At 43.7% G+C, this 23,147-nt stretch overlaps 1 protein-coding gene across 2 annotated transcripts in view; it reads left to right on the top strand.

Annotated features, from left to right (window-relative positions):
* Window positions 1–1,041: 1,041 nt before the first annotated feature.
* The window catches only part of ALOX5 (arachidonate 5-lipoxygenase), a 35,750-nt gene continuing 13,644 nt past the window's right edge, over window positions 1,042–23,147 (top strand). Inside the window, exons 1-5 of one of the 2 annotated variants that reach the window (XM_086752566.1) lie at window positions 1,042–1,151; window positions 12,098–12,296; window positions 14,130–14,211; window positions 15,740–15,862; window positions 20,503–20,609. In XM_086752566.1, coding sequence (XP_086608692.1) covers window positions 12,221–12,296; window positions 14,130–14,211; window positions 15,740–15,862; window positions 20,503–20,609 — 388 coding nt within the window. In that variant the 5' untranslated portion in view covers window positions 1,042–1,151; window positions 12,098–12,220. Of the gene's footprint in view, window positions 1,152–2,470; window positions 2,681–12,097; window positions 12,297–14,129; window positions 14,212–15,739; window positions 15,863–20,502; window positions 20,610–23,147 lie in introns of those variants that run through there. The other variant, XM_086752565.1, reaches the window with a different exon arrangement.

Below are 23,147 nucleotides of genomic sequence, written 5' to 3'. Positions count from 1 at the left end.
AAAAATGAAACTGATGTATGATTTCTTTGAAGTCTTATGTAAAGGAAAGAGGAAACCAAGGAAAAACGTAGGAGTTTATGGTGTACTTTTCATGGGGTAACACTGTCAATTGTGGATTGCAGTGCAGCGGGCAGGATCCCTTGGTGGTGAAATCTCAGAAGGAACAATCCAATCTCTGGGCTGGGATTCTGCAGCTGCCTCGGATGAACAGTGCAAGAGATGCCAATTTTGCACTTCTGGGTGTTACTTAAAAAATAGCAGCGGATGAGAAATTCACGCTGAGCAATTCAGTAGAGCCAAGGCAGACATGCTAATTTTTTTCTATGCTTGTATGTAAATACGTACCCTGAATGTGGGAGAGCCTTGAAATCTGAGTCACAATGTAGCAAATACTTGAGTCCCTATATGTACAGAAGAGATGTAGGAGACCTTCCCTGACTCCTCTGGGTGAGTGTAGCATCACGCTTCTGTGAAAGAAGAGGGACATTTCCAGGGCATCGCAGGCTGTCACCATTGCTGTATGGCCACCACTGGCCGCGGTGCATAAGTAAGACAAGCTACAGCGCACCTTGGGTAGTTGCAGTTTTGGAAGCTGAAGCAGAGACTCCGTAAGCCTATCTTGCAGTGCTGCCCAGCAGTCCAAGATACAGCAGCTATGCTGGAGTGAGGCATGAGGCGCTTCGCAACTGGGCTTGCCAGAACAGAAGTGCGCAGAGCCAGCAAATAACTGTTGACTTTAATTGCTCCCTGCCTCTGTATTTGAAGGCTGGTGGCTGGTAATACCCACCCAGCTTCACATGTGTGGAGACAGACTATGTGTAGCGAGTGCCTCAGACTGAAAATGCTGCTGAAGTATGACTGAATTAGTTAGTACATGAGGTGATGTGAGCACAGCCCCTGATGTGCAAGTATACCGTGAGTAAAGCACTTCTGAGATGGTTCTAATCTAGCTTGTTCTGTGTCCCTGTCACTAGAAACTCACAAGAGCACAGGGACCAGCCAAGTGAACTGCAAGAAGATGAGGAACTTGGTCTGATCACAGAGCAACGGTGGAAGGACTCTGGGATCTGCAAAAGCCCCAATCTGGCTCCTTTCAGCACAGTATCGTGCAGCTGCTGCTGGCAGCAGCATGACGGAAGATCGTCAGTGAGGTAACAGGGGTGACAGCATGTGGTATTTGGTTGCCTGATGAAAATGCAGGAGCATTAGTGGTCTTGGTGCCTGAGTGCCAAGTGTGCAGTGTTGCTGCTATGGGGTTATTTTCTCTGGGGTTGGTGGGACTGTGGAAGAAGCACAGACAGCTCTTTTGCTGTCTTAATGACAGCATCTTAATGATAGCAGGTACTTGGTGCTTGGTATACTCAGGGTGGGTACTGTGAAATTGTGGGATTTTTAGAACACTTTGTGGAAATGAGGGAGTGGTTGTATACATACAGCTCTGATGTGTACATATGCTGGCAGTTAGTGTTACACACGGTTATGCAAAGACAATAGGGTGTTTGACAAGCTTAGAGGAATGCAGGGAATAAAGCATACCGGTAACAGGGCATATAGAGGTCTAGACCTGAGAAAAGACTGAATTATACACAGATTAGAAGATTTGGTGTATGTAACGAAGGTGCAGTATGGTGTGAGCGTAGGGTGAGTAACACTGGATGATAAAGAGAATGGGATATATGCAGGGTACGTGTTGGGGTGGGTCATGGCAGTGTGTTGAGTTGGTTTACTGTATGTGTAGGGTTTGGGCACAGAAGAGTGTGTATGCCTGCAAACCCAGGTGATTAGGAGGTGAGGTTACAGAGCCCAGAGCAGTCTGAGGGTGCGTGGATGAAACCCTGTAAGCACAGAGGTGGCAAAGCACGCCGAGCTGTGCAAGGGTGAGCTGTGCCGGGCAGGAGCAGGATAGCTGTGCCGGGCAGTGTGCTGAGAGCGCTGAGAGCTCTGAGAGCTGGGCTGGATTGCGCAACAACTGTGGAAGGATGTCAAGAGGAACGTGCTGTGCACTGCGCTGTGTAAAGCGTGCTGGTGTGTAGCTGGTGCAGAGTGGGAGGGCAGGTGCACTGTGAGGGCTGCATGCAGGGTGTGGGACAGGGGTGCAGTGCAGGGTGCGGGGCAGCTGTGCCCAAACAGGGGTGCAGTGCCGGGCAGCTGTGCCAGGATAGGGGTGCACTGCAGTGTGCGTGGTAGCTGTGCCGGGACAGGGGTAGGGTGTGAGGGTAGCTGTGCCTCAACAGGGGTGCAGTGCGGGGCAGCTGTGCCTGAACAGGGGTGCAGTACAGGGCACCTGTGCCGGGACAGAGGTGCAGCAGCGCAGGCTGCCTGGGGGTGTCGGGGAGGGCTGCCGTGCCGGGTGCTGGGGAAGGGGCGGGCGAGGCCGAGCCGCGCCGTGCGGTGCCGGAGGAAGGGGCGGAGGCGGCGCTGGGCAGGTCCGGGAGAGAGCAGGAGTGCAGCTCGGCAGCGGCTGCTGGGGTCGGGTCAACGGGGCTGTGCGGAGCCGAGCTGAGCCGAGCCGAGCCGCACCGGTGCAACCATGCCGTCCTACACCGTCACGGTGGCCACGGGCAGCCAGTGGTTCGCAGGCACCGACGACTACGTGTACCTGAGCCTGCAGGGCACGGCGGGCTGCAGCGAGAGGCATCTCCTGGACAAACCCTTCTACAACGACTTCGAGCGCGGCGCAGTGAGTCCACCCCGGCGGGGAGACCCCGCTCCCCGCCGCAGCCCGGCCCCCGCCCCAGCGGAACGGGGGGCTCCACCGCGTAGGCGCCGTCCGGGTGCGGGAGAGCGGGGCCGAGGTGCCTGCTACCATCCCCGGCCGCCCGTCATTCGCATCCCTGTCCTAGGGCTTAGCCCAGGCTCTGGTCAGTCAGTCGTGGGGAACGATGGGGCCCCTTTGGTTCTGGCTTACAACAAGCTTTCAGATTTCCTTGCACTTTCCTTACAAATACTAAAAAAGAAAAAAAAAAAAAGTATGTCTTTCCTGTTGATAGATGATGTTTAGAGTCAGCATTTACTAGCAATCAGAGCCCTGATAGCTCCAGGGAATTAAAGAGGTAAGAGCTTCCAGTGGGAATTATGATGCCTGCCAAGGTAGATGTGTAGGGCGACTCTAATGAAAGTTGGAAAACAGCGTGAATGTGCAAGCAAGAGAATGAAGTTGGGACCGGGCTATGAGCTATACTGTTTTTTCTAACCTTGATTCCTGCTGTGTGTTGTCCTCTGTCCTCTCTGTGATCTTATCACAGTATCTAGGCTGTCCATCTGTAATCACTTATACTCTGAGCACTGTTTCAGAATGGCATTTATTTATTTGCTTATAGTCCACTGTGGAAATAATAAACTCAGGTCATTTTTTTTTCTCCTCCCAAAAATGTATATTTTATTTGGAAGCCTAACTCACAGTTTCCAAAAGGTCTGATGAAATTTAAGCAACTTTGAAAGTTTTAACGAAGTGTTCATCAGTCACTTTGGAAATAAGACCTATCACTGCATATACAAATGAGACTTCGCTGTCGTGGTGCTGCTTTGCCTTACGTGTCTTTTTTTAACCACAGAGTTCACAGCTTAAGGTAAGTATCCAGTCCCTTCTGCGCTAGACATCACAGGTATGGTTAACAGAAGTCAGCATTTTGAAAAAGTGTTGAAAACGTGTAGATATGATCCCCAGATATTTATAACCAATGTTCTGAGGAGATGCTCTAGCAAATTCAGTTGTGGGGACAGCCACTGTTGTTGAAGTTACTTTCCTTCATGATTAATCATTCGTTAGCTTAGAACCTTATTATCTGAATCTCCCAAATGGATATCCAGTCATTCTTTCTTTCTTATTTCTGGTGAGCAGTTACTTATTTTAAGGAAAGCTTAACAACATTAGCAAGAGAAGTTGAAGAAGTCCTCAGACTGTCCTGCAAGCTTAGGGTTAGGGTGCTCTCCCAGGAGGACTGAGCCCTACCCATCTAAGGAGATAAGCACCCAGGGTCTCCAGCAACCAGACTGCTGTTTGCTCTTATCCCTGTGCTACAAAAGAGGGTTTCACTGTCTTTGAGAGATGGCTGTTATAGAGAGCCTGGTAGTACTCTGAACATCTGATTGGACTGGATCCTGTCACAGGGAGAAAATCCCACTATGTGAGCATTACGTATATACTCAGCAGCAACGCTTGAACTGCTGTGGGACCAGGTCCAGCAGGAGCAGAGGTACCTGCGAGGATTGGACCTTACTGGGTGAGGAAGCAACTAAGGGAGGTTTGTGGATGTTCGTAGCACTACAGCAGAGGATGTGTGCACCTGAAAGGAGTACTTACATCTCCTTAGGAAAGTAGCTTTTAGGCACATTTGAGAGTCTTCACCTTGGTCCTAGCATTTTACGTAAAATGCACTGTTAGCTAAGTAAGCTTTCTGAAGCAGGGACTGGTCTGGTTTTTTTTGTTTGTTTGGTTGGTTGGTTGGGGTTTTTTTTTTTTGGTCAAACAAGGGCAAAGGTTCTTGACTAAATCCAGAAGAGGACTTGTTCTCCTATCCACATTAATTCTGTTAATTGTTATGTGTTCAAAACTACAAATATGCAGGGTTTTCTTCAGCACGTGTTTATTGCGGAGAATGAGAATAACTTTGTATTCCATAAAGTGTCTTCCTCGTTGGACGCTTGCAGTACGATGTGCGAAGTTTGGTTGTTGAGGATAGAATCACAGAATGGTTAGGGTTGGAAGAGACCTTCAAAGGTTATCTAGTCCAACCCTCCTGCTAGCAGCAGGGACATCTTCAACTACACTGGGTTGCTCAGAGCTTCATCCAACCTGACCTTGAATGTTTCCGGGGATGCGGCATCCACCACCTCTCTGGGCAACCTGTTCCAGTGTTCTACCACCTACATTGTAAAAATTTTTTTCCTAATATCTAATCTAAATCTACCTCCTTCTATTTTAAAACCATTACCCCTAGTCCTGTCCACAACAGGCCCTACTGAAGAGTCTTTCCCCGTGACTCACAGGATGTCTTCTTGTGGAGTGCAAGTGTGTTCATCTGGGCATGTGTTCAGGTTACATTGTGCCCGAAACACTGTGAGTCTTAATAGTACTTTGTGCAAAGAAAGAAGGAAAGAAAAATACCAATATGGAACTAAACAAAATAAAACTGAAGGAGGCCAAAAGACTTTCAGGTTGGTTGGTTTGTTAAATGTAGCAGCTGGTTTCACAGTTCTGCCTTTAGTGTTTCTTTCAATAGTATCTCTGTAGTTTTCTTCTTCTGCAAAGCAATTCAGGAATCATAGAATCACAGAATGGTTAGCATTGGAAGGGACCTTCACGGGTCATCTAGTCCAACCCCCCTGCAAGGAGCAGGGACATCCCCCACTAGATCAGGTTGCTCAGAGCCTCATCCAGCCTGGCCTTAAACGTTTCCAGGGATGGGACATCCACCACCTCTCTGGGCAACCTGTTTCAGTGTTCTACAACTCTCATTGTAAGAAATTTTTTCCTAATATCCAATCTAAATCTACCCCACTCTGTTTTAAAACCATTACCCCTCGTCCTATCACAACAGGCCCTACTGAACAGCCTCTCTCCATCTTTCTTGTAGGCCCCCTTGAGGTACTGGAAGGCCGCTATAAGGTCTCCCCGGAGCCTCCTCTTCTGCAGGCTGAACAGCCCCAACTCTCTCAGCCTGTCCTCATAGGAGAGGTGCTCCAGCCCTCTGATCATCTTCATGGCCCTCCTCTGGACCCTCCCCAACTGGTCCATGTCCTTCTTGTGTTGGGGGCTCCAGAACCGGACACAATACTCTAGGCGGGGTCTCACCAGGGCAGAGTAGAAGGGGAGAATCACCTCCCTCGACCTGCTGGCCACGCTCCTCTTGATGCAGCCCAGGATGCGGTTGGCCTTCTGGGCCGCAAGGGTGCATTGCCAGCTCATGTTGAGCTTCTCGTCCACCAGCACTCCCAAGTCCTTCTCCTCAGGGTTGGTCTCGATCCATTCTCCACCCAGCCTATATTTGTGCCTGGGATTGCCACGACCCAGGTGCAGGACCTTGCACTTGGCCTGGTTGAACTTCATGAGGTTGGCATGGGCCCACCTCTTCAGCCTTCCAGTGTGTTGACGGCACCACACAGCTTGGTGTCATCAGCAAAGTTGCTGAGAGTGCACTCTATGCATATACATTTGAGTACATTTGCAAAAAAAAAATGCACTTTTTCAGTGGATGACCAGAATTTTACAGTATTATCTTGTAAGGCTTTGTCTACTTTCCAGTTTCTTTTCTAAATATTGGACCAGGCTCAGTAGCTCCATTATCCTGGTAATTTCTTCATTTGAATTAATTCAAATTGTGCATATTACTAGGTAAGACGAATGAGGGCTTGAGCCAGTTCTGAGCAAGAAATTTGCATGCCAGATGTTGATTGAGGGAAAGGGAAATGGAAAAACCTGAAGGGATTTGCACAATGGTAGCTTAGTTGTAATTTTTGTTTGACTTACTCCAAGTACTGGTCACAGGTGATGTAGAAAGCCATAGCTGTTTTTCTTCACTCAGCGTCTTTTGAGTACGTTCCTGTTTGAACCAAGTGATTTCAAAGCAAGTGTTATGGTGTCACTCAGTTCTCTGCTTTCTTCCTGTTACCCCTTCATCTGCTTTTTGCTTTTCTTGAAAGAAATGCACTCACAAGTATTGCCAGAAGGAAAATACAGTTCTTGCCACTTTGTGCTTATAGAAAGAGAGGTTGTCTGTGTGGTCTTCTTTGCAATATTAGGCCAGTTAGTAGGAGTCTCTCCTCAAAAAGAAAGAGGTCAGGTTTTGTGTGAGATTAAATTTCTTGAACAGGATGCTACAGGAGTTTGGACAGTCCAATAGTCTTCATTAGTTCTGTTCTCTCAGTCTGAACTCAAACTGTATAAAAACTCCTAGCATCTCTGGATCACTGTGCAGTCATCAGGGATGCCATGTGTTTACCAGCAGACCTTGTACAGCAAATGCCATAGAAACCTTGAGCAACCAGCTGCCAATTTTTACCTGGACCTTGTACCATCTTTGTAACCTGGCTCACCTTTATTGCATTAGCAAAATTGTCATCTCAGGTGAGCCCTTGGCATTGCTGGCTTGGAGGCAGTGAAAGCTGGGTGAGACATCAGGAGGGAACCCTCACTTTCAGAAGTGCTATTAAAATGGGAACTGTGTGGTCATTAAAAGATAAAAAACCTTCAGGAACATTTAGGCTAATTGAGTGTCCTTTTTGCATTGCATTGACAGTGACTTGTGCAACTGTTTTAGGGTTCTTGTAATATTAGCAGAGAGATTGTTACCAGAGGAATGAGTTTCTTCCAAAGATTGACTGTCAGTGTCGCATTTCTATCAACTCTTTGCATCTGATTCACATTGCTCTTTAATTTAAATCTTAGATGTATATATATATAGGTATGACATTATAAAAACTGTAGAAATCTATACATATAAATGAAGATATTTTGAAAATTAATTGTTAGCTGAACCTTTAAAGGAGATGAATTTTAAAAAGGATAGCCTTGGACAATAAGGAGTTGATGAGAAAATAAGACTAATTTCAGACTCTCTGTGCCATACTAATCACTTGACAGCAATGGGTTTTTGTGAGGACTTGAGCTAAAAATAAAGCAGTACATTTCCCCTATCCAGACAGGGTCTTTGGTCACGTTGTTCTTCCTCTGTCCATGACTAGCCCTGGAACTTGAAATTAGTGAGAAGATGGAGCACAAAAATCCCATGTGGCTGAATACAAAGTGAATCTGATCCAGATGCAGTTTATAATTTGCTTCTATAGATTATTGCATTAGTCTTCACATGTTTAAATTCCCTTTATAGTGATGAACACAAATAGGTAATAATTCACATTATTTTTTGTGGATTCATTTGGACTTTGCCTCTGCAAGGCGGCTACTTCCAGCTCCTGACTGCCAAATGCAGAAAGATCATGCTAGAATGGAAAGAAAGGATTCATTTTGTGTCGTAATTGCATTAAAAAGTGCACAAGCAGAAGTGGCTGAGTTTGAGATACATGGCGTGGCAGCCTGTGATCAGGGACTCTTCTGCAAAGTCCGATCTGGTCCTGGAAAGATGTACGAAATTGCAGAAGTACTGACTCAGTGTGAAACCTGAGCCTGGTAAAGAGCTTATTGACACTGTTTTTATTGAAAAAAAGCAGGACTTGTAGGGAAATGGAAATGAAACAGAAATGGTTCAAGTGCTGCCTGTTTCTGGAAAGAAGATTTGAAGAATGGGAAACAATCTGAGCATGTTATCTCCATTTTCTAGCCATCATCCAGAATCCTTTGTGCTGATTAACAAGAGTGAGGCTGAGAATATTGGATGTTGGGTGATAGGCAAAGATCAAAGTGGTGTTTGAGATCAGCATTGTGGGAGGGAGGAATCTCCATTCACTTAGCCAGGAGCATAGGGGTATGTCCTACACTCACTGACTGCCATAGCTGTGGCGCAACCGAGATTTGTGAGAAAAGCCACTCAATATTTCTCAGTCTCCACAGCTGTTTCAAAATCATGAATCATCAACAGAATGAATTTAATTTTACACATTATCCTTTTAACTGTTCTGGGATAGTGTGGGGAGGTGGAGAGGCTGAAGCAACATAAATGTAAAAAAAATGTTTAAAATTAGTGTATTTATTGGCTCTACAGAAAGAACTATTTATTTTCTGATATGGATATGCAAGTAAAAGTGCTAAGCGTCATTTTAATACATTGGTTGAAATCTCAGCTCTGTGACTTTCATCTCTCAGCTCACATCCTAACACAAATGCTGTCATCTCAAGTTTGCCAAGGACTGCCATGCTATTTGTGAAGCAATTTGTTACCACCTGGTGTGTATGGGTGTGCTATTGACAAAAACATGGCAAAATTTTATTTAAGACATGATGAGCTTCCTTTTTCAAAGAAACAGTTCAATGTATTTTGCTTTAATAGGCATGGGGAGAATATAGCTCAGACAAAGATTACTCTGTTAAGTCTCATCAAATCAAAATAAGCACCATCCATGCCCATTTTAAATATTTGAGCATAAAATTATATTAGACTGCATACTAGAAGAAATTCCGATATCCTTGTTAGTATGAAACAGCCTCACATGAATTGCAGTGTAGCAATCATGGCCTCACAGTTTCAAAGTTGATTGAAGAACATCTCTAGGGAAAGACAGGGAAAGGACAATGTTTTGTTGTCTGTTGTCCATCTGCAGGATGGACTTTGAAACCTAAAGGGTTTTTTATTTTTCTCTGGCTCCTATGAGTCAATCAGATATGCCAAACTTCATGAAAGCTGATATTTTTTTTTATGTAATGGGTTATGAGAGATCTGAAGTCTGTCATCCCAAACTTTGTTGGACAGATTGATGTCTTCATCCCAAAATGATTGTCATGGCTGGTAATTCATGGATAGCTCATAGAAAACGGTACTTTGCATCAATAATGTGGGAAACTTGGGTTAAAATGGGAGAGGAAGGATTGCCAAGGGATCCTTCTTATATATGTTCTTCTGGTCATGTGGGTGCAAGTTGTTATGAACCTTTCTTCTGTAACAGTTAAAATAATAAGTGCCATCTGGAGGCATTTGAAAATTACTTTTTTTTCCCCCTCCTTTCTCTTGTCTGGAATTTAGTCTTTCTTCACTTTTCATATTTGATCCTTATGTGAATTAGCCTTTACCTCCCAAGTAAGACAGTAACAGTGAGCATATATCAAATGCCTGGGAAAGGCTAAGAAAGTGCTCCTGGAAAGAACAAGCCGAGTGTGGTGTCTAGGTCAGGAGCCAAATGACAAAGCTCACACAGGCAGGTCAGTCTCTACAGGGACTGCAGCATGTCGATGCAGTACCTCATCCTTTTGGTATCAGCAGCTGGTTGGTTTCTAAGATGGTTGACTGTGTTGAGAAAAACCACAAGAGAATGAAGTCTCTACTTGTAACCTTATGAAGCTCAGCAGGAAACGGAAAGAAGATAAATATACCTTAGATATAAGGAAGAAATTCTTCACTATGACGGTGGTGTGAGGCACTGGAACAGGTTGCCCAGAAAAGTTGTGGATGCCTCATTCCTCAAAGTGTTCAGGGCCAGATTGGATGGGGCTTTGAGCGACCTGGTGTAGTGGAATACATCCCTGTATGGAAGGGGGGTTGGAACTAGGTGATCTTTAAGGTCACTCCAAACCCAAACCATTCTATGATTCTGTGATCATCTGAGCAGAGTAGGCTTTGGCTGCTGCTCCCATGGTTGCCATAGACAATTCAGCTTTGTTACTATGAGCACTTGGCTCCTCCCATTCACCCTGAGCTGTTTACACTCTTGGAAAGTGAGAGTCAATTCCTATTCTCCTGAATTGCCTAGCACCACATGGTGTCTTACTGGTCGTATTTGAAACGATTGCTCATTTCTTCCCATGCTGGTATTGCCTAATAGTGCAAGTGCCACCAGAACTGTCATTTTCTGGGTGCTATTCCCACCTGCAGTAAGAGACTACATGTATCCCTGGGAAGTTAGCCACATGAGGGGATGGAAGTGCCCACCTCTGGGATAAGTGTTCATTGTTCTAAATCTGTTATGCAATTTAGCAAGGCACTTAGCATTCATAACAGCTGCTGTGCTGAGTGGAGGTCCTTAGTATGGGCAAGAAGTGCTGAGAGGAGCACTATGTCCACAGCTATCTTTCTCCCAAGCCTGGCCATGTGGCTGTGGCACTGAAAGCAGTGTTCTGGGAGAGGCAATTTACACAGTGAACCAGTGCCTCACCTTGGTGGCCAAAGTCATCTTGTTGTAACTAGGTGACTAGTTCTCTGTGGCCTTCAGTGTGGCCACTCGTCACACCTCAGGAGCTAGAGTGCTTAGCAGCTAAGGTTTGCTATTACATGTGCTCACAGATATACTCATCCTGGTGGGCCAAGTGGCTCCACATCCATTGCAAGACATCTGATGGTGAAGCCCTGAGGGGTCAAATAATATATGTGGGCTGAGAACAGGCCTACCACATGGAAGAAATGTTGAGCCTGGTAGTTGAAACCATTGTAATTCAAACAGAAGGAGAAAAAAATGTTCACAGCTACTTCTTTTGTAGCTCTGCTGGAGCAGTCATCAAGAAAGGGAAAGCATGGTATTCAGTCGCATCCTCAGCCTGACCAGGTTCAGAGCTACAGCCCTTGCACCTCAGCAAAGCTTGGTGTAGGCGCAGCACCAGGACTGCATGAGCAATAACTCAAGGTTTCAGGGGCCTGTCCCTGTAGGCCACTGATGAGGACACTCCTGAAGGAGGAGGTATGAGTGGTCCTAGCATTCAGTACCAGCTCAGTGCAAAGACCCTGAGACCAGACCGTTAGCATGGGAAAGGACTAAACAGGCTAGCTACTGTGCCAATATAGGAGGTGGTAGGGCTGAGGTCTCTCTATGTTGCAGGAGTCAGGCCTCCAAACTGAGGAAGGACCTAAATCACATTTCCACATGCTGGCTTGCTTTCTGTGAAAGAATGAAGTGCCTCCAGAGCTAGATGGGGTTCTTGTGAACCTTTGTACATCTAAGCTGTTCAAACATAAAATGTACCATTGTAATAATTTTTTAAATGGAGAACTGAAGAAGAACAGCCACAGGAAGCACAAGACAAAGGGGATTTAGGTGATCTGGATACTTTCCTTAGTCTGAAGCACATATGACTAATACACACAGATCTTTAGATTCCTAGTCCAATGTGTTAATCTCATTATCATCTTTCCACTCCAGTTGCATGAATAGGTGTGCCCTAGCAATAACTCTTTCCTCTGTTGCTAAGAGAGTAGTAAATGGTTTCATGGTCTACAATTTTTTCCTCAGACTTGCAAACATTTCAAGGAGTAATATCATTTTTAGGTTGCATACAAAAATGTTTCTCCATTTCTGGAGTGTTTTGCATGTTCTTGTTTCTTCTTTTATTTATCTTTCTTTTGCATTGCAATCCAATAATAAATATTCCTTTTCTCACCCACCAGAATCTGGAAAGTTCTGTTGTACCTGTGCCGTATCAGGAAAGGCCAGGTATGCTTGTGTAGTGCTGATTGTGCTTCCTGCATGTGCAGTGGGTCATTGACTGTATTCTGCTCTGTAGGTTGACTCCTATGATGTGACTGTGGAAGAAGACATTGGAGACATTCAGCTAATAAAAATTGAGAAACGGAAATATTGGTACCAGGATGACTGGTACCTTAAGTGTATCACTGTAAAAACGCCAATGGGTGACTATTTGGAGTTCCCATGTTACCGCTGGATTACAGATGAAAAAGAGATTGTCCTTCGAGATGGAAGAGGTGAGAGCCATAAGAAACTGAATTTCCTGCAGAATATCCAGAATTCTTCAACCTCTCCTTCCTCTTTCTCCATGTACCTCCAAATATTCTCTCTCATGTGGAGACACACTGCCAGTCCCCTTCTGCATCCTAGGGAATGGACTTTCCCTGCTGATGAGAACTGCTTTCTGAGCAGTTTGTTGGGCTAGGCACTGGCAGTTGAGTTGGATATTTTTGGAAGCACATGCAAAGAAGAGTCCTTATCATGGCTTGTTACACCAATCTTGAATTTGAAGGCTGACCCCAATGCCAAATTTTTATCTGCTCCACATGTCCATTGCTGGAAGCTCTTTTGATCTAATTCAAATCTAATTCCTCTCTTTCATACGAAGCCCCTAAGTGGCCTATGATTAACTGCCTGCAAATTATCTTGTTTTATTGAGAATGAATTAAAATCCCAAAGTAGGCTGCTCAGCAGGTGTGAGGACTGACTTGAAACAGCAGCTTCACTTTTCACCCCTTCTCTTTGCATGCTGTCAAGTTCAGGAGAAGGCAGGATGAGATGGATATGACCAGCTGAGAAAAGTGTTACAGCACTTCTGTTCTCTGTTCTAAGTGGCCTGTTGGACCTGAAACGTGTGTTTTAACTGTCTCTGACTACCTGCTTGCTGTGATCAGGATTGGGGCAGACATTTGTCACTGGTGTTTGCTTGTTCCCCTCTATGCTTCCTTGGGTAGGTTGATTGCTGTAGTGGTCTGTAGCATGAGTACCCGAAAATAGCTGAAACAATATATGAGGTGGTAGGAAATAAATGTTTATCTTCCCATTAAGTTTTTGGCTACTCCTGGCTCAGGAATTTTTCATTGGAAGCCTTTGTCCTATAGTCATAACTATGAATCGGTTTATTTTTTATTTCCAGAGGGACTTCCCATTTTTCATAATTTGATTTATGACAACTGCAACATTTCTATGGAAAGCAGCTTTGCGTGGCTTTCAGAGTACAGTGAGGTAAAGAACAAAAGCAAGTTAAACCCTATTGGTAACTTGAACACAACCAGTTGGAAACTGTTAACCATATATGTTATCAGTTGTATTACCTCTGATATTTCCAATTCCAAACAGCTATTTCCACAAAACTCTTGCTGGCTTTATCTGCTTTCCCATTTGTGTATGTAAAGTGAGTAGTGTATAGAAAGAGCCCTTTCTCTTATCACTAAGGAAGTCTCTGTTATTTAATGGCATAGCGAATATACAGTCAAAAGAACAAACTATCTGGAAACGAAGCCTCGTTGTGGTTTTGGTTTTTTGGTTGGTTTTTTTTTTTTTTTTTCTTCTGTTCTCATGATAAGAAGATATAATTATTGCCCCAGGCTGACAGGGGAGAGCACAGCTCAAGGAAAGAATATAGGAGATGTTTCCTGGAGATGTCTTTTAGCAGAGAAGATTAGCTGGAACAATGTTATAATTTCTCTTATTGATGAAAATTCCCTTAGATATTGAAATATAAAATTAATTGCCATGACCCTATTCAGACCATTTAACACTAGTTATGTACAGCAAGTGTCTACACTAGGAATCCAGGTTTTATATACATTTGAGGTAGATGTTCCTAGCTTGAGCTAATTGCCCCTTGGAAGCACCGAGTTATGAGTTTATCTCCTTCCACAGATTCTCTAGGGACCTGTGTTTCTACTTGAGGGACTAAATTGAATCGTATAAGCATTTTCCACAGAAACTTTGTAAAGGTATAGATGAGAAGTTTGAGGGTTTGGAAACTTTGCTTTCCTTCTGCGTACCTGGGCAGTGATAGGTAGAGGAACCTCGTAACCCTGTCTCTTTCCCCTGTTTCACAGCAAAGCTCCCCTGGGATGACAAGACCCAGATACTCAAGCAGCACAGACGCAAAGAACTTGAAACCCGTCAAAAAACGTACCGGTGAGTTTCCCATAGGCCCACCTGAAAGGTCCAGGGCCTGTTTGCATCAGGTCAGAGTATGTTCACATTATCATAGTGCTCTAATTATTAGACTGCTGGGTAAGAGAAAGCATAAGTTACCATGTTGGCCATATATGTTTTTTAATTAGATGGAATTCACTGTAAGTGATGATCATCCTGCTGGAAGTGGCATTACAAGATACCTGAATCCTAGATAAGCCTATCTGGAATGCTGAAGTTGGAATTCAGTGGTACAGTTTCTGTGTGGGCCCTCTGGCACAAAGTTGTGCTTTCAAGGAAGATTTGAAGGCAGATTTCATTTGCCTTTTACAAGCAGTACTCCAGTTCTGGACATGATCTGAACACATCAGCTCTTACCAGAGCTTTTTGGCTGCTGCAGCAAGCTAGTTTTAGTTGTTTCCTGCACCAAGGCACAATGGAAGATCTGGCCCTATTTGAGTGGACTGGAATGTGCTATCAGAACACAATTGTGATACCCACCTTTATGCTGTCACAGACATTTTTTCCTAATCAAGGGCACAATGAGAAAATGCTATCTTTTATCAGTGGGTAACTCCAGAAGGCATTAGAAGTTTCCTTTTCCTAAAGACATACTCTCTGTTAAAATAACAAAAGTTTCTTGCACTTGCATCTCCTTATCATGAGAGTAAGGGTCAGGACAGAGGGTCCATGCAGAATTGATGGATTGAGGCTTGGTGTATGTATTGTTGATATAATTTGACTAAGAAAGGATCTTGCTTAAAAAATTATTGGTAATAGAGCAAAGGCAAATGCAGTTCACAAAGAAGTGTGGCACAAAATTTTATTTACATATGCAAAAAGGAAGGCAAAACCATTTGTAATTCCAGGGAAACAGCTATTTACAATTCAGATACATAACTGATACTACACAATGCAGTCTATGTGTGGTAGGCAATTTGGAAATACCATTGATACAGTATTCTTTACAAATAACCTTTTTTTTGAAGTACAAATGTGGTACAGTGTCAGAACATACATGGCAGAAAATGTGTGCCATGGCCATTAGGAGGTAAGGCTCTTCTGAGGAGCTGAATCAAGACTATCTGCATCTTGGAGAGTTGCTTTTTGGAAGAACCTAAATACATGTCTGAGTACTTTTAGCTGCTGTATCTCAGTTCTGCAAAAATGTGGCCCCAAGAATAGTGTACACTGGGCAGCTGTCTGTTTCTCTGTCCCCTCCCCTCTCAATACATTTGAAGCTACTGCCAATTTCAACCAAATGTGACAAGCGTTAGGAAATGTCACCGATATTAAGTTACTTCAAGTTTTATGAAGGTTGGTGGCCATCCTTCCATTGTACTTCAGGATTCTGTAGGGTACTGGTAGGTATTGATGTGTGGTGGAAGTCCCATATTTCTGTCCCAAATCAGTCTGCCGCAAATTTACTTTATAGAATTGAGTCACAAAAGCAATGTATCTAACAGAATTACACGGCTTTCATGCTGGTAAGATTATATGATTAATCCAACCTATTTTGTTTACTCAGCTGGAAGGAGTGGCATCCAGGCTTTCCTTTGAGCATCGATGCCCATTCTCACAGTGAACTGCCTCGTGACATCCAGTTTGACAATGAGAAAGGAATTGACTTCATTCTGAACTACTCTAAAGCGTAAGTGTTTGTGGAACTTCAGGAGTTTTGCAAAATCTCTTTTGGGGCAAAGTAAGGATCTGATCTTCTTTTAGGTTTTATTGAAATCTCAAAATTTAACTTTTCTCCCAGCTGAATCCTGGATCTGCAGTCAATCAAAGAAGGAAAGAATGGAAGGGATTTTTTTTTTTTTATTTTTCCCCCCAAATATCAGTATTTTAAGCTTTTTACTCTGGGAACTGACTGAGCCTCTGTATTCTCATTATACACTGTTTTGACTGTAAACAGGCGGAGGAGGCACTGGTGAAAGGCATAGGAAGAAGGACTGTTGGGATCTGACACCTTAGGCTTTTTACTTAGCTCTCAGAGTCGCCCCCTAGAGATACTTCTCTCCACTGGCTGTTGACAATAATTAAGCCTTTCAGTCACACTGTGCAGCTCTTCTCTTGGCCCAGCTTCAAGAAATAGTCTAGCTCAGAAAAGGCAAGGAATATCTCCTTTAAGGGAAGAGGAGAGGTATTAAAATATACAAACTCCATGCAAGGTCATTGGGATCTTTTCTTGTTACCCTAGCAATGGCATGGTGTTCCAAACTTTTACAAATCTGTGTTTTCCAAGAGCTGTTGTTTCTGGCATTGTTTTAGCCAGCGCAAAACAGCTGTTTCCCAGCTCATTTAGGAGATCTGAGTGATACAGGAGCAACATCATCTGAAAGCCAGAGATTACCATTTTGCCATTAGTAGACATAACCAATTTGGAGGCTACATTCCCCTTCTAGCAATGCCATCCTGCCACTCTGTAGCATATTGTCAGAGATCCTGAGTTGCAGCCAAGTGAAACTTGCGAACAATTCAACAGAGTGCAGGGACATCTATTTTTGTCATTAACTGTAAGGGTACCTCTCCATGAAACAGGAACTTGAAACTCCATTCTGGAGAACTGGTATGACTGGTATGACACAAAAGAGTTTTTTTCCAAGGAGCAGTAGAGCTTCTTGTCTGGCACATTTGACTGAAAATCTAGACCTATGCTATGGGTGAACTGTGAAAAGTTTTGGAGAATGAATTTGATAGCCCTTATCTCGCTGCCCTGTTGTGCTTTGAGAGACTGGGACAGCTATCTGTATGAATGGAGTGGAGATACATGGGGGAAGGCATGGGGTCTTCCTTCTGTTTGAGTGCCATAGGAGGGAAGACAGGGAGATGTGACTGGAAATCCAAGGGCAGGTGTAGAGTTGCAATGTGTAGCAGTGGGCAGGGAGCACATTTAAGGAAAAACATGAGAGCTGTGAGCACTATATGAGACTTAGGGAGTAGTGGAAGATGAGAGGAGAAAGCCTGTTTGCTGGGGATATGCAAAACTGAACTTAGAGGGAGATGTCGTAGAGATTCCTTCTGCTGTTGCAAGGCTGGATCTTTAGATCCTGTTGGCAATGGATAATTCTGTAAGTTTACAGGATCAATCACATGCAGGTGGGGACAATCCTGAAGGTTTTCAGTGCTTCTGACCTACACTATCTAGCAAATGGAAACCCTCCCCCTGGATTCTATGCTACAAGCACAGGCTTGCGTATCTGTTTTGGACCAGGTTGCATTTGGGAAGATTAAGTTCTATAAGCAACTGCTTGTCATTTTTTCCTTTCTCTGGTTTCCAGTAAGTGCCAGAGACATCTGAGAAGTACTTGATTTCTTGGGGGAAACAATTTTTGATTTCCTAAGTCCTTTGGAAGTTTCAAGACAGGAAATGTGAAAGACTGCTTCCTTTAGGAAGTAATCTTTGAAACATCTGAGAATGAATGCATGCTTGGCATTCAGCCAGTCAAACCACAGCAAGTTTGTGACTAGATCCCAGGTACTGTGCGTACTGCTTGTTTTGATCAGGCTAATAGCCCCAGGTAGGAAGAGCATGCTGGGCAGGAGAGCAGCAGTACAAGTTGTTTCAAGTGTCTAGTGTTTTCTAATCTCAAAGCAGTTCTGAAGCAGGAGAGAGGCTCTGCAGGACCTTTAGTGGAAACTCTCAAATGAGACAGTCTCAGGTAACTCCTCTCAAGTTAGTTAGTTATGTTGTTTAAAATAATTTAACTTCTGGTCATGGTCATGCTTCCTCTTTGAAGTTCATCCATGATTAAGACACCTAGTCCCTCTCCAGAAAGTCCTGCCCAGTAGTCACCCTCCCTTTGATTATCTTATGGTCATTCTGTGTCCCTGTCAGGTGTGAAGAAACTTCTGGAGAGGTCATCTCTTGTTCCAGGCTAGATAGTTGCCTGAGTTTTACTTCCTAATATGCTTCTAGGCACCTCTTAACCTTAACTGCCATCTGCAGCAGCAGAAACAGGCCATTCTACATGCACCCCATCTGGGCTCAGTGCAGAACCAGCTCCTTTGTCTGGGTTACGGTCATGCTGGTCTAGAGCCCTCCTCCAGATTAACACTTGCCGTTTTTCCAGGCTTTTGGTCATCTTCAGCCACTTCTAATCCATGTCTTTTTAAGGCTCCTCTGACTAAGTTGACTGATTATAAATCCACCCTCCTGGGATTCTTCCTCCCTCAAATTCTGTTTGTGAGGATTTCCTGCAACACTCTGACCTTTCTTTACTCCATTATCTGCCCTGCTTATCTTTTTGTGATGTGTATGCTTTTCTTTGTGCATTTGAAGTGTTAGTGGAAAGCCAACATTCGTTTCCAAATTCATTATTTGCTTTCTAGTCAAAATAACTGATTTCTATTTAATAACAACAGTTTAGCATTTATGTAACAATTTAGGACTTGTCATCTCGTACAAGTGATCTTGCTTGACTGTGTTGTAGATAGAATACTTTGCTGAATTAGCACTTTAAGTCAGATGTTTCTGGCTCCCAGCCCCCCATGTTCATGTGATGCCTGCAACCAAGTGAATTTGTTTCTGAGGTTAGAGATGAGCATCAAGGTTAACCAGCAGCTCAAGCACATAAAAAGCTCTCAAAAACTCATGCCTTATGCTGTAGGGATCCAGTCTAGCCTTGGTCACGTAGATACTTACAGGAGCTGTTCTCTGTTTAGGAATACTGACTGGATTGATCCTGGGTTGTCTCTGTTCTGATTTTGTGCAAACCACTCAATCTCTTTGTGTCGCCATACCCTTTTCTGAACTGGTCCTAGTTATGATCATTGCACTTTCAGCTGATTCTAACTACTGGTGATGTGTGAAGCACTAGTTTTTCTGACTATAGTTTTTATATGACATAGATCTTAAAGCACAGCCATTGTAGGCTACTGAGAACAACTCTAAAATGGAGTTCAGTAAATGCAATAGCAGGGACTGGGCCCTTGAGATGCCTTTTAGGCATGTGTGTAATGGTACAGCCAGCAAATTTAATTCTGTAGGGTGACCTATCTCACATTCCACCACTAAAAAAATGTATTGTGTGTGTCATAGTTTAGCTCCAGTCAGGACCAGACTACACAGTCTCTCTCTCACTCCCCCCACCCTCCAAGAGAATAGGGAGAGATAATGTAAGGAAAAAAAAGGCTCGAGGTTTGAGATAAGAACAGGGAGAAATGCTTAAAGTTACTGTTACAGGCAAAACAGACTCGACTTGGGGAAAACTATTGATTTATTACATTACTAAAACCAAAGCAGGATAATGAGAATGAGAACAAGATAACCTCCCCTCACCCCTCCCTCTTCCCCAGCTTAACATTTTCTCTACAACCTTCCCCCCCGCCGAGCGGCACAGCGAGGAAGAGGGAATTGAGGTTATGGTCAGTTCATCACTTGTTGCTTTACACTGCTGCTTCATCGCCAGAGGATGAACTCCTCACATTCCTCCCCTGCTTCATTGTGGGGTCCCTCCCACGGGCCACAGTTCTTCGTGAAACTGCTCCAACGTGGGTCATCTCTTCCACGGGGTGCAGTCCCTACAGAACAGCTGCCCCAAAGGGCCCTCCGCGGGCCACAGCCTCCTTCAGGCCTCCACCTGCCCTGGCGTGGGGTCCTCCACAGGCTGCAGGTGAATCTCTGCTCCTCCGTGGACCTCCATGAGCTACAGGGGGACAGCCTGCTCCACCATGGTCGTCACCACAGGCTGCAGGGGAATCTCTGCCAGAAGCAGCATTACTGCTCCCCCTCCTTCTTCACTGACCTTGGCATCTGCAGCTGTTCCTCTCACCAGAAATTCTTCACAATCGGCTCAGGCAGACGCCTCTCAGGTTCTCTTCACATCTCATCTCCTCCACATCTTGCAGCCAGGCCAGGCCGAGTTGGGCCCAGTCGGCTGCCTGGCGGGAAGCCAGAGGGTGAGGGCTGCAAGGCCGACAAGGCTCACGCCTCCCCCTCTCTGCCCCCGCTCAGTGTCTTCACATCTTCTTCTCTTTTTTTTTTTTTTTTTTCTGTTTTTCCCCTTCTTAAATACATTATCACAGAGGCATCATCAGGGAACATTCTGCTACCAATTGGCAGGGACTTCGGCAGCAGCGGGTCCGCCATAGACCTAGCTGAGTCCACTGGACAAGGGGGAACAACTTCTAGCAGCTTCTTACAGGAGCTACCACCGTATTCCCCCCCTCACTAAATAAAACCAGAACAGTGTGTAGGTATATAAAAGGATGGAAAAGAATGGAAAAGATATTGAAGAAACTGGAGATTATTTTTTTCAGAGATGTTTCATTTTGTTTTATTTTTAGGATGGAGAATCTTTATGTCAACCGTTTCATGCACATGTTCCAGACCTCCTGGAGTGATTTCGCAGATTTTGAGAGGATCTTTGTCAGAATCAGCAACACAATCTCTGGTGGGTTTATCAGCGTTTGCTCATGTTTGCATCATAGACTGACTAATTAATTGTCTTGTACATATCTAGTTAGGATGGAAGTGGCTACCCACACTTCTGCTCTCCCATGGTTTTTCATAAATAAACTGTAATTTCAAATTGCTGATCTCACCATAACTTTGCTTTTTGGTCTTGCAGGCTTCTGATCTCACACAAACTGAAATTACTGGGAATTGCTCAGTGACCTTCTCTGTCCTGAGCTATACTGCAGGTCAGGCCAGTTGGGCATCACAGTCCCTTTTGGCTTTTAGAAATGTGTTTTCAGATATGTGCAAGTCCCATAGGACAAATTTTCAAAAGTGTTTAGCACCTAATGCTAGAAATAGCTTAGTGGGAGTGCTTTTCTGAGCGTATTAGCTTTTAAGGCATTTTTGAAAGTTTGATCGTGTATGTCCCACTTCAGCTATCTAAATACATGGAAAATCTCCAAAGAGGCACGTTTGGAAATGTTCTCTGCTAAAGGCAAGTATGAGGGTGATCCCTCTTGCCTCTTACACAGACAGATGAAAGGCTGTTGCCTAACAGCCCAGTCATGTGCTTAGTCCTGGTTGCACTGCGGCTAACAGTCCCAGCTTCTCAAGCCTGTCCCAACATGAGGAGGGTTCTGCTGCTGGGCCATTTTTGTCAATGGCAGGTGGCCGCTCAAATGCTTTTCAGAGGTAGATTTTTGCCAAAAGGGGTCATTTTGAAAGAACTCATTTCAGGCATAAAAGCCTGTACTGTTAGGCCAACAGAGCTGGGGATGGGTTGCAAAGAGGTAGGAGTGACCTGGGAGCTGTAACTTCTTCACCTGGTCCTGCTGCAGCAAGGACGGGCCATCAGACCACAACCCAAGGAAATGTGGTTCTTACTGGAAATTAGTCTGAGCTAGGCCTGAAAAGGCTTGTGGCATTTATCTAAAGTTTCATATCTTTTAAAAAATATGTCAGAATTAGTTGTGCGAACTGCATTAAATGTCCTGCTGTGCTTGCCATTTCATACTCACAGCTTCTTACAAAAAGACAAAAATCCCTCTCTGAGTGTGAGTTTCACTTTTGTATTCAGGGCCATTCAGTTTCTGCAGTATTTTTTATACTGTTAAAAACTCCGTTGATGTATTATTAATGTATCAAAGACAAAATACTACTTCTCGCTAACCCTTTTCACTACAAAAATGCTTTTACTTGACAACTCAGTAAAAAGAATTGCAGGCAGACATGAGTTTTGAAATTCATGGTGTGATTTCTATAAAGCAGGGCTGGGAAGCCTTTGATTTTTGAGCCAGACCCGACCTTATACTATTGCCCATGTAACCATGGACAAACATTATTTTACTTCATTTTACTGTATTATGGGATATAATAGATACATAGATACTATAAATTGGTTAGCGTGTGGCTTCTCAAATGTGTGTGAATAGCTTGATCAGACTCTGCAAAGGAAAATATTTTTCCCTCCTTCTCTGAAGTTTTGCTCCTCTTCAGGCTGCCTAAGGACCAGTTAACAGAAATAAGAGTAATTTCTGCAATGTCGAGTATAAAATAAAGAATACAAGGTGGCCAGAGCTATTAAAAATTAATTATAGCAATTTGTTATATTTAATAAGATTACTTCCTAAAGTACTTTCAATACAGGAATTAGATATGATCTACAATTAATTTAATTGATAACATTTCCATACTTATGAGGAAAGTGCCAATTCTGTGAGTTTTAAACGTTAAATATTGGTCTCAGTTATGTTAATGCAAGTCTGAATCTACTTACTTGGGAGAAACAGGGCTAATGGAGAAGGTGGTTCAAGGCATTTTTCAGTCACGTAGTTTCCATCTAAGGTGATGAGCAAATTTTTGGTTGGTGTAGACTTCAGATACAGCTCCAGACTCATTATGCAATTGACCGAGAATATGTAAATGTCAACTTTAGCTAAACTTAACTTTTTCCCGCTCTATTAGAAAGTGTTGTGATTTTTGAGCTTTTTTTTTTTTTTTTAATTATCACTGCATTCCTTCAGGCCTATCTTTTTCATACTTTCACCTTTTGCAGAAAAATAAATTGCTTTCAGAAAAGGTTCTGCCTTGTCTGAATATAGTCAATAGTGGAAAACTTTACTTGCTTGATTTTTCCCCTGAAGACACCACTAGGATTTTTCACATTAATCATGGTTTTTTTTCTGACTCTAAACTTGTAAGCTGAAGTGACAACATGACATTATGAACCAGAACACTGCAATTGTGGAAAACACCCAGTAGTATTACGTATGTAACAGTAAAGACATGGAGTACCCAAAACTAGCATTTAATTAAGAAGATATGTTAATCTGGGTTTATATTAGCAGTTGAAAAATAAACAGAGGAAAAAAAAAAAGTTAAACAAATAAAACAGCGAATGAGCAGTTTTACTGAGTCAAAGTCAAAATCCTTCCCCATGTGTCCCTCACTCAGCTCCAGCTAAGAGAACAGCTCCAGCCACTTCCTGTTCTTTCCCCATCCATGTTGCTCTGTATTTCCCTTCTCCTGCCTG

Source organism: Chlamydotis macqueenii, chromosome 7 (genome assembly GCF_036417535.1).
Source record: "Chlamydotis macqueenii isolate bChlMac1 chromosome 7, bChlMac1.mat, whole genome shotgun sequence".
NCBI lineage: Eukaryota > Metazoa > Chordata > Aves > Otidiformes > Otididae > Chlamydotis > Chlamydotis macqueenii.
The sequence above is the reverse complement of the archived record's forward strand: the minus strand, read 5'-3'. Positions and strand labels throughout refer to the sequence as shown.